Source organism: Epinephelus moara, chromosome 1 (genome assembly GCF_006386435.1).
Source record: "Epinephelus moara isolate mb chromosome 1, YSFRI_EMoa_1.0, whole genome shotgun sequence".
NCBI classification, from domain to species: Eukaryota; Metazoa; Chordata; class Actinopteri; order Perciformes; family Serranidae; genus Epinephelus; species Epinephelus moara.
Window position 1 is genome coordinate 21,292,408 of NC_065506.1, and position 12,251 is coordinate 21,304,658.

Sequence of the window (12,251 nt, forward strand, 5' to 3'; positions counted from 1 at the left end):
AAATAAAATTGATTGATTGACTTTGTTAATGGATGTCGGAATCAGACGCAGACACACAGAAGTACCCCTCAGCAGTATATGTACTGGGCAGCGGCAATTTCTAATGCCGATGGCAACTACTGTAATATAAAGATCATGAAAATCTGTTTATAGGATGGATGGAAAGGAGGGTGAGTGAGTGAGTCCAACAAACTTTGGACTTTCACCCAGGAGCCCGCTGTTCGTTTCCCGTGTTTAAGTTACCGCCAAACCATGATGTTGTCTTCTAAACCTAAGCACACGCTTTTGTTGTAAGAAACCCAAAGAAACAAACCAAAAAAACAAAGTGTTTTTCCTACATTATTTATTTTGAAAGACTTTATGCATGTAACGAACAAAAACTGAACATTTGCTGTGAAGACGGAAGCATATTTTGAAAAGACACAAAGCATGTAATGACTTTAAGTCAATACAGTGTCGTCCAAAACTGACACAGTAGGGCACCTAGTGTGTCATGTTTAGATGTGTTCATCCACTGACAATTAGAACGTGTTGTAAATGCACATATTAAGTCTTCACCAACACTCAATTATTAAAATCAGCAGTACAATTATAGTAATAAAATAATTGGGGCTGGTTAGCATTTCAAAGATTATTATATATGTACCAATACCAGTACCCTTAATGTGATACTGATACGAAAAGAGTACGCCGTTCGATACCCATCATGAAAATGGAAGCATTCCGTTTCATTTAAGGCCATTGCCACTCCTCCCCATCCACATGATTTTCATACAAATAGATTTATAAAGTGTTCAAATTATTAAATAGCTGTAAAAACAACTCCTTACATGCACTGCACTCGACTTCACCACTCCCAAACTCTGAGTTGGAGCTGCTGCAGTAATGGGCCAATAACACATAAATCTAAGAACACTTGCTTACCGACTTTTTTTCTAGACCTCGGTACAAAAAGGACTGAATGCAGATATTTGGAGAAGGTTCAATATTCCTTGGCACTGGGTTATTTGGGTCAATACCTTAAAGGTTCAGAGTAGTTTGCAGAGTTGGTAAGTGGTCTATTAAATATGTATATAAATATCTTGAGCACTTGCTGTCACTAGTCAGTGATAAAAGCTGAGTATTTAAGTCCTCAGATGACCGTCAGACAGACAACAGACTCCACGAGAGTTCAGAATCAAGGAATCACTTGAAATTAGTGTTGGATCAATAAAAGTATTCTCCAGTGCACCTGCATGAGAAGTGCCTCTGCTGAGGATCTAAGAATAGCAAAGGTGTCACTCCAGTTTTCATCCATCTTTCAGCTTTGTGTTCCAGTGCGTAATGAACAACCCAGATGAACGTTACGGCCCGCCAGGATTTACAGGAGGTGATAGACTTACAGCTTTGTTTCTGAAACAGTATCTGAAGCTATTTTCTACTGTGTTACACAGAAATAAATCACAAGCTTTTCTTGTAAAACTCCTGAATTTCTTTTGAATAATCAGAATTCAGCCAGGAAATGAAATGAACTATTCTTCATATCAGTCCTAAATTTGACTCTAGCACATTGTGTTATTTCAAAGAGGGTTATTCAGTCACTTTGAACATTTGAAAATTGAATATGATGATGTGCACTGTTTAGTTACATTTTCCAGATGGAACATTTCCTCAAAACAGTTTGAAAAAGGCTTTGAGGTAAGTTTTCTTGTTTGGTGGGTGTCAGCAGTCAGCAGTGACATTTACATTAACCAAATTCTAGCAGATCCATCCTTATTGTATAATTCTTATTTTAATTTCACACTTGCTTTAGCAATCTTTACATACAGTATGTTCCCCATGCCAATACAGTTCCTTTGATTAAAATTGAATTAAACCCCACCATATTAAAAAGCAGAGTGCCGCCGTAACAAAACAGCATGTTTAAGGCACCACCTTCTCTGTTTAATTAAATGTTTTGCTACGTTTTGTCGGGGCTGAACGCAGCCCAGGCTTCAACCAATATACAGATTTCCACGTGATATTGAGACCTCTCAGATGCCTCGGTGAACAGAAAACTTCATGTCATTTGTTAGTGCACATTTTTATTCTGTTTGTGTAAGAAAATAAACTCCTCAATACACTGTACTGACATGATAAACCAAAAATAAAAAACTACAAATAGGCAAATACAGCATATTTTTACTGAAGCTAATAGATGATTCTTTTCTCAACAGCTCCTCAGTTAGTAGCTCATATAGTATAAATGCACACAGACTGCCCTTTAATATGGGGACAGAATTTTTCTTACTTGACACAAAATAGTGAAATAAATTGTGAATCAGGAAGCCACCAATTAGCTGCATGACAGCAAAATACAAAAAGATCCTCAACATCCTCGGATGAAATAATGTGCTGTAAACCACAAAAGGCACTTCAGAGTAAAACTCCAGGGTCTCTGTGAGGGGGATTTCAACACAAACCATCTGTGACTGACAGGAGGTTTGCTGCCGAGGGTTGGACTACTGTTTATTCACCCTCCCTAAAATCCTCGGTGAATTCAGTCACACATGAGTTCTGCTGATCAAGTCCTGAAAGTAATTTGCATTTTCATGCACTGCAAGTTTGTATCATCAGTTGTTCTCGCCTGCAGGTTGACAAAAGCTTTGTGTGTAGCACATGGTTATTTTGTTGGCACTGACATAATAAGGATGTCTTTAACTAGTGATGTGAAGGCTATCGTTACAGTGTTTACAGAGCTCCTACAGCTTTAGGCAAGTTTGATTTAAGTCAATTTAAGATTTTTTTAATGGCACTTGGTATGAAATTTAAGGCCATTTTTACAACAACCAAAACTGAGGTGAAAAAGCTAAAGAATCAACATATTTTACAACAACAATTTTGCCCAAATGTTTAGTGTAATATAAATCATGATTTTTTTAGACATGTTTAAAATTTAGATGATCAACTATAAATGCTAAATAGAAAAATAAAACTTTCTAGAGTGGAACACATAAAAAACATTGAATCAAGGCCTTATTTTTAGATTAATAATTCAGTGCCTCTTAAAACTTTCTAAGGATGCGCAGGAACCTTGATCTAACATCACAGGTTGGACCTCTGCATCAAAGCCCAACTGATACATCGGTGTGGTGGTTATTATTGTCTGTCCTAAGTGCTATAACGTAGGCGACTGGACTTGCTTGAGTTTCTTGAAGACGTTTCACCTCTCAGTTCTCAGTTCAGAACTGAAGAAGCCTCTTGGATGAGAGGTGAAACGTCTTCAAGAAACTCAAGCAAGTCCAGTTGCCTATGATATAGCATTTCGGATTACCATGACCTAGATGACTGAGAATCTTCACCAACATAATATTGTCGAATTTCAGCTTGTCAGAGACACATCAGCACATATAATGTCAATTTATGCACTCAGTTGGGACTGAAAACTAAAAGTTTAAAAATGAAAACTAATCTGGAGATGTGGAGCTTACCAAACCTCTGTAGCCACCACTCATCTCTGCTTGAGCCTAGCAGCTAGAGGCTACATTAGCTGCTACTAGAATAACACACTCAAACCTCTGATTAATGTGTGAATGATTGAGTTGCATTGTGGTTAAAATGCATGGAGTAAAAAAGATGATGTTTCGGCTTATGCTGCATCAATTTTGGAAACTGTCCACTGTGAGTCTGACAATGTTAAAGCAGTGCAATGCTGTATCTGTGGAGCACTCTTTAAGTATGTGCATACAATAATGATTCAGTGTAGCTGAACAGTCTGCTCATTCAATGAGAATAAAACAGACTGCGACATAATGACACAGCTTCTGTAGAGATAGCATGTACCCCGCAGTCACAGCTCACTACACTGCACTATGATTGCATGAGCAAATGCAGCTTCTGTCGGATGATTTCAGAGTTCATGGTCCGCAAAAACTCAGTCAGTCCTCCCCTGAGCAGTTCCTCCATGGGAACAAACTGCAGCACCTGTCTGTCACACCCAGACGGCAGATTTTTACCTGAGTCCTCCTTTCCTCTCAACAACTGACCAATGCTGTTATGGACGTCAGTGAGAATGGGGAGTATTCGTGCTGCAGCATCAGGGCAGAAGCCAACACACACCAGCACTGTCCCGACGAAGCCTGAGGGGGGCGGACACCTGAAAGTGACAGAGCGAAAACAAACATGCAGGCAGAGCACAACAGCTGCGGTGAGGCGGGTGAGTGCAGACAACACAGGGAGCAGCAGGGCATCCCCAGAGTTCAGGGTCTGCAGGGAAAACACAACACAACCTAAGAGCTGCTGCTGGTACAGCGGCTCCCCATCATGCAGCGTCATGCAGCCTCTTTGAGGAACTGAAGGCTCTGCAGAAAACGTTAAGACTAAATCCCCCAGTTGGCTTTCACAGGGACCCCACACTGTGCGGCTGCCAAACACCAAACACTGTCTCTGCTTTTTGTTCCCATCCCCCTCAGCTGTACAAACGCAAAGACTTGCAACATCGGATAAGATGGACGCCACGCAAGCCACATGGCAAGAGTTACAGGGAGGCACATGATTCCAGTCTACTGTTGTGTCCATCAGGGCTTCATTCAGGTGGTTTAACAATCCTCCCTCACAGAATGGAGAGTTTCTGACTGCAGGAAGTGCAGCCCCGATGATAACATACCATGAATCCACATGACACCCAGTCAGGGGTCCTTCGAGCGTGCAGCCTGTCCCACCGGCCTCTGTGCAATGTCTCTGTATCCAGGTGGCATGGCAACCCCTCTCAATGCGCTCCCTCCAGGTCAGGGTCTGCAATTCCCTCCGCTCATTGAATGAGCCTGTTTGCTTCTTCTGTCCCAAAGGTCGGCCCGCTGAGACGTTGCAGCAGGCGGGACTCACCGTGTTACGAGAGATCCATCGACTTCGCTGCAGGAAGCTCACCTACACACACAGAGAAACTTGTTAAAGTTCAATTCTAGACCTTTGGAAAGCTTTAATTGCTTTGAACGCCACTGCCAAGTTACCAGCACATTATACCTCTATTACCGTGTCAACCAAGCAATTAATATCTGTAATGTACTGACGGAAGGCCACTTAGTTTTTAAATCAGAGGACTTCATCTACTGCAGAGCTGAAAAAGGGAACAGAGGGAAGAGCTCTACATGGGTTTAACACAAACAGAGGTAGCAGCAAAGCATGACTACTTCTGGGGCCAGATGCATTAATGCAAAAGCCATGCAAAAGTTTTATGCATCTGGCCCCTGGACTTGTGCTCTGTTGGTGTCATTTTCTTTGGGTCTGAGTTCAGTTGCTGATACATCTGCTCAGATCAGGTACACATTTTTAAACTCTTCTGGCCATTTAGAATAACTTAGAATTGAACTGAATTTAAGACTTGAACTTGACCGAAACCAAAAAATAAAAAGTGGATAAAAAGTGTCTTAACTGTCCAAAAATTAAAAGAAAAGTTGAACATCTACAATTTCATGACAAATGGGCAAACTCCATCTGCTAATGAAGACTATGTGATTTGAGTGAAAGCTCTAGAACAGCTAACAAATGGACCTTTAGGTGAGATGGTTTTCTCAGCTGCTGTTTAAAAGGTCAAGAATGAACACTGAAGCTGAGTTACTAGTTCATGGTCTCCACGGACATCCTACCTGGAAGCGTTGCAGGTATTCCTGAGCCATACAGTCCCTGATGTAGTCAAGCCGCTGCCTCTGCTCGGGGCTCATTCCCTCAAACAGCCGCAGGTTTTCTGTGATCGTCTCCACCTGCAGAGTGTGGAAGTACGAGCACACTTCTTCGTGCTGTTTCAGAAACGACTCTGGGATAAGCGAGTTTGGGAAAAGGGCCTCTCGGTCAGTCAGCTGTGGTCCGTAGTTACGAATCAGTTTGGAGAGCAGAGGCCTCACGGCTTCCTTCCCGTCATAGTTCAGACAAACAACGTAAACCTCAGAGTTGCCTGCCTTGCTGGTGGCGGGTTTGAAGACGTTGACAGAGCGGAAACAGCAGTTCAGCAGGTAGAGAAGGCAGACGGAGGAGTGTTCATACAGGGTAAACATCTTCAGCACAAAGGAGCCACCGGGACTCAGGAGCAGCAGTGCAGCTGTGGCCTCGCAGTAATGCAGTGACGCCACCAGCGCTTCCTGCTCGTCTGGCTTCTCTTGACAGTCAAAACTACCATCTGCCGTCACCACATCAACGCTACGCATGTTAGCCACAAATGCCTGCAGCTCCAACAAATGTTTCTGGATCATGATGTTGCCTGTGTTGTCTGAGCCAAAGAACCACCAGGGCAGCGTGTTAGCAATTAACCGATCATCTGCGATCGTCGTGCTGCCACCGTTAGCCTCGTGGTACGGGTTTAGAGTGTTAGCGGCCCAACTCCAGTCAACGTAGCGCGTGGACTCGCTGGTTTTGATGTAGTGGTTCAGAGCGGTTATAAAGGCCCCTGGAGCTTCACACAGGTGGACTGTGTTCAGCTCTCCATTTTGAAGAGCCTCCTCTGGAAGAAGATTAAAGGTTCCCAGGATCTCGAAGAACTTGCACCATGCCTGAGTGCAGATCTCTGCGTTGGCAGCAGAACGTACGGTGGCGATCACCTTCCCGGCTCGATTGGTAGAGTTGGTGTGCTGATGCCAGACTTGAACGTTCTTGTCACTGAGCTGGTTCTTTACATCGTTCAGTGATTCCTTCAGGGCCTGCAGCCGACAGTGCTCCTCCGCAGGGTGTCTGAGAGCGACATTTGGGTCAGGGATGCACCACTCCCCACTGGAAGGTTTCACATAGGTTCTAATTTTACCAAAAAGACCTTGAATCTCAGCCAGCGTTTCGGCATCAAACGCCACCATGTTGTTGAAATGCTGCAGCTTGCGGACTTTCCTCCTGGTCCCATTGCCTGAGCTCATCCTCCACACCTGTTGTAGTGGGATTACAAGAAGAGTTAGAAATGCTCTGAATACAAACTACATCATCCACTTTGTGCCTTGATGTAATCCACCAGAAGGCACAAGGCACCGGTAGAGTCAATCTTAAGAACAGCAAACACAACATTTCACAGTGAATTATACCGAGGCCTGGCTCTGCAACCCTTCATTTTTCTCTACATGCATGAGTGGTGTTGAATTACTAATGTCGACTCATTATGATGTGGCGCCCTCAGGCATCAGGGCAGACTGTAAATACTGGTGATTACCTCACCAGGCCAGAGCTTCACCCAACCAGAATAACAGGAGATTTTCTACTTCACTACCACAACACACAGTCTCCTCTAGAAAGACACGAAACCAACAAAATTTACATTGCACTGGCAAACACTGGCATGTCAACATCATCAACATTTTCATATGACAAAAACATGATGGTCCAAGTTTATGAGTTTGTTATTGTACTGTAAAAACCACATAACTTCAAATCGTCAAATTTTCATGAGCAAAGGGAACAGCCGCTTTCAGCTTTGTGATAGTGTATAGTCCTCAGATAACCCAGTGAGGTTTTAAATTTCCAGTGTGTAAGACTTAGGGGGAAATATTGGCAGAAATGGAATGTTATATAATAGGTATGTTTTATTCTGTGTACAATCACCTTAAAAATAAGGATTGTTGTGTTTTCCCTACCATAGAATGAGGCGTTTATATCTACATAGGGAGCGTGTCCTCATTTATGAAGATCACCATTTTCACTGCCATGTTTCTACAGGAGCCCAGAATAGACAAACCATACTTGGCTCTGGGTAGGGCAATTCACATTTTTGCCTCAGCCACCATAGCAACGAGCAGTGTCGGTAAAGCACTGACTTGTAACGTGAAACTGCTTTTCTTTAGTGTTTTTACTGGTTTAAAAAAACCTCCTTAACAATAAACACCAGGAGAAGTTTCAGCTGGTTGCAGTCTGCAGTCCTTACCACTAGATGCCACTAAATCCCCCTAAATCTCACACACTGAACCTTTAAATGATAATATTATTACTATCAAATATAAATCTACATACACTGTATCTACTGTCATATCCACCTACCTCATATAGCAACCTGTTACATTAATCATTTCATATTTATTCTTGCACCCTTTGCACTCTGCACCACTGCACTATTGTCTTATTGTTTACTTATTTCATAGTACATAGTCACTGTACATAGTAATTAAATGTTAAGTTTCACTTTTGTTCGACTTTGTTGTCCTTGTTTTAGCTGTATGTCTATTTTTGGTATAAGTACAAGGACTGGGGGGAAAAATCAATACACTGTAGTACTGTGATATTTTGCATGATACTAGTACAGGGGTCTGCAACCTTTGCCATTAAAAGAGCCATTTTTGACCAAAAATAATTTGAAAAAATCTGCGTGGAGCCGCAAAACATGTTTGAGCCTTATAATCAAGGTAAATAGCCTATTCAGTCTAAATTAGCGTATACTTATGGTCTAAATAAGCATTTGTTAATATGTTTTACCACAAGGTGGACACTGTGCAGGGCACTATTAATAATTATCTGGTACTTAAATTTTGCAGAGCTGACAGTGAGAGCAAACAAATTTGTCCACGCACTACTACATTCTCTATTTTATTCAATTTACTTTTTTGGATTTGGCATCCATAGCTAACCAGCCACTGCTATCGAGGTTCAGCAACATTTGGATTCATAGAATGAATTTCCATAGACTTATTTTCTCAAAGGCTCAAGGAGCCACTGGACAGGGGCTAAAGAGCCACATGTGGCTCCGGAGCCACAGGTTGCCTACCCCTGTACTAGTGTATCTATACACCACCGCCAAGTATTGATTTTTTTTTTATTATAAAAATATTGAAAATACAAATTAATCTTTTGGTAGCCTACTGAAATAACTAAATACTACTTTTCAGTCCACTAGATACATTTTGCAGCAATAAAAAAATGACCAAAGTAAGATGAACAGACCAGAACTATCTTTTATTGATTATTAGATAAAACAGGTGTTGACAAAGTTTTCCTCTGGAGACGTAATTTGCAGTTTAAAAAGTTAATATATCACAATATGTGTTTTAGCAATACTATCTATACTGCAAAACATTTTAAATCGCAATAATGTTGTATTATGACTGACGTATTGTGATAATATCGTACCATGGGGCCTCTGGTAATTCCCACCTCTATTAAGTATCTTGAGAGTAACAGGAAAAGCGGAGTCATGTGTACACACACAAAGTAGATTCTGAATTGTTTAAGACTTTAAAACCAGAAGAATTGTATTAACCCATAAAGAAATATTTAAGTCCTTCTGTTTATTGGGAGGAATCTGGAGGAACGTGGTTTCACATGACAGCCCCGCTGTGATTGTTTGTCACAGTGGGGCTCAAACAAGAGGATTGGCTTTAAAAACTACATTCAGGACAATCTGTGAAGGTAAGACCTGTTACTGAACCATTACAGTGTCTTAAAAAAACAGTTTTTAACTATTCATGTAGTTATTGAGCAATGTCTAACTCATGACATAAAAATGATTTACAGTCAGAATCAAATTAACCCCAGAGCTAATCCTCTGCTCATGCGGACATGATTTAGATGACAACACTGGGCAGGGGAACGCATTTCTGGGTCATTTCTTGATTAGTCTGCGGTGACTCAGTGATGAATGGCAATATATTGTATATAGCTAATGACAGCACATTCGTCAACTATTCCTCATCAATCATATGGTTGAGCTCCGCTTGCGTGTATGAAAGTCATCTCCTCTATGTTGTGTTCGTTCAGCTGCTGCTCACATTAACTAGCAAGAAAAACAGCCTGATGTTACGATTTTATCCAAACAAGAGATTTAAGAAGGTGATAAAGAGACTTGAGATAAAGTTACACTTTGAGTGCTTATTAATTAGGTCTGAATTTATTATCTCAGATGCACTGTAAGACTATAAAGAACCTTTTGAGGCCTCAGCTGTAATAAATACAAGCTTAAAGAGATAATTCGGATACTTTGAAGTGGGGATGTATGAGATACTTATCCATAGTCAGTGTATTACCTACAGTAGATGACGTTCGGCACGCCCCCAGTTTGGAAAAGCAGACAGGAAAGCAATGTACTGCTGTGGAGGGGTCAAAATGTATTTTAGCCACCTAAAAGAAGTCCCATCTAAAAATCCATATCAGTTATGCGCATTTACCATGCCGTCAAACAGCGATTTTTGATGGGGAAATTAAGCCGTTCCATCGCTCTCTTCAAAGCCAGACCCCAATGACAAAAACAGTGATTTACATTGCTGAACACAGGAGCTGCTGGTCTACCTCTGCCTTGATCAGTTAGTTTGTTTGCAGTATTGTGTGACACTGATTATTTAAAGGGTTATCTTGGATTTACCAAAGTCACACGACAACACAAACAAACTAACTAATCAAAGTTACTGTTTTTGTGATTGAAGTCTGGAGGCTGTGATGAGAGCATAGATGGGGAACTGAAGCTGTTACCAGCTTCCCCATCGTACACAGATATCTGACAGTAAGGTTAAGCAGTGAAAATATTATAAATATAGCATACACTTAAACTAACATTGATTTGTTTTTTGTTGCTGACACCTCCACAGCAGTGCATTGCTTAGCTTCCATGGCATTACTCCTGCCTGCTTCTCCAAACTGGGAGCGTGTCGACTGACATCTTTTGAATACCTCACACAACCCCACTTTAAAAATCCAAACTATCACTTTAAAGTAAAAGACATATTGACAAATAAACAAGCTTGCCAGCTGTTGTTAAATTAGTATAAAAATTTGTACCAAAACAATTACTTGATCAAAAATTTAAATGATCAGTTTACGATTTTAAGTAATTTGCTATGTACTTATCAAGTGTTATCCTCATAGCAGGCAGTATCAAAAATAATCAACATATGAACCACAAATAAAGTTTAAGTGTTCATCCCACTCAGTCACAAGATATTTTCCCATTTCAGCTGAACATATTACTGTTATTTTCCAAAAAATACTATCAGTATTAATAGTAATAATTCACACAGACATGAGATCTGTGAATCTCCATGTGACAATTTTATCTCAATCTGGAATCACAATAAATAACAGTGAATTATCACCCACACAGTTATTGCCTTCTCTGACTGATAGTTGTAGCTATTTCTCATATTAGGACATTAAGTTTTGCCAACAATGTGATGCTTAAAATGAATGAATTCGCCACAGTAGAAACTGGACTGCGTCATATTTCATATAAAGCATGATAATAATCTACTTCCTGCACAGTCTGTGTCACAAACTTTCACTGCACACTAAACCTGAATTCATGATAAGAGGTATTAAAGGCAAACAGTCTCAGTGTTACTGCATGTTTCGGGCTGTCAGGACAGTGAAGAGACTTCTGTATGATTGATAAATGTTTTGTTAACAGAGTGGTTTGTCCTGAGTGAAGCTAAATGGGACGCTTCCTACAGGCGCGGAGCTTCTGGGCCGAGTTTTGTCTCCTAAAACCCGCAGTGAGTGAATTTTCTGACCCGCTGTCTGTCTGAAGTCTTTCAGAGATTCACCTCTACAGTCTGAGGGGCTGACTGTCGGTAACAGAGTGTCAGACTGCCTGAAAACACTGAACACAAACTCACCAGACTGAAGCTGCTGCCTGCGAACGGAAACACGCTTTCACGTGACTCAGACACAGCACTGCGCATGCGCATGGACAAGAGGGTGGGGCCTCTTTTAAAGGAGTATGTACCTTTTTATTTTTTAAAAAGATAAGAAAAAAATAATAGTAGATATGTATGTACTTATTAATTATCATTACCTAAATAATATAAAACAATTACACTTGAAGATTTATTTTATACTTTTCATTTATCATTTTACATTTATATTATAATTATTGGCAGAGATGGAAGTAGAGAAGTAGAGATAGCGTAGGAAAAATAGCCTACTCTATTACAAGTAAAAGTCATGCATACAAAATTGTACTCAAGTAAAAGAACAAAGGTATCAGCATCAAAATGTGCCAGAAGTAATATGCAGAAAGTACCATTTCACAAGAATATACCGTGCACTATATTATTTGATTATAATTATTGATGGTATAATGCACTGGATCCCAGCATGGGGGTGCCGACCCCTACTAGGGGTTGCCGAAGCTTCAGGGTGCAGCGTGGTCACGAGGCCTTTCTGGTGAAGATCCAAACACAAGCTATATTCATAGAGCCCGCACTCGCTATAAACGGCAGCCCTGATCTCTGATGAAAAATTCACAGGAGGTTCATCCAAATTGCTTTTAGCTAAACTTCCTGCAGTTATTGCGCTCAATATTGATTTTAATTTTACAGTTTGTTTAAAGTTTACAGATATTGCTA

The 12,251-nt window shown here is 40.7% G+C and overlaps 1 protein-coding gene across 2 annotated transcripts; it reads right to left on the reverse strand.

The window, feature by feature from the left end:
* Positions 1-971: 971 nt before the first annotated feature.
* Positions 972-11,565, reverse strand: cmtr2 (cap methyltransferase 2). Of its 2 annotated transcripts, XR_007570382.1 has the most exons (4): positions 11,520-11,565; positions 5,604-6,863; positions 3,293-4,884; positions 972-3,160 (listed from the first exon to the last, which is right to left on the reverse strand). XR_007570382.1 is itself a non-coding variant. In XM_050051613.1 (3 exons), exons 2-3 carry the CDS (start codon positions 6,852-6,854, stop codon positions 3,829-3,831), a joined length of 2,307 nt encoding a protein of 768 aa, XP_049907570.1. In that variant the 5' UTR covers positions 6,855-6,863; positions 11,520-11,565; the 3' UTR covers positions 972-3,828. The 2 variants fall into 2 exon arrangements, 1 of the variants encoding a protein (XP_049907570.1); XM_050051613.1 differs by having other exon boundaries at positions 972-4,884.
* Between the last annotated feature and the right edge of the window lie 686 nt (positions 11,566-12,251).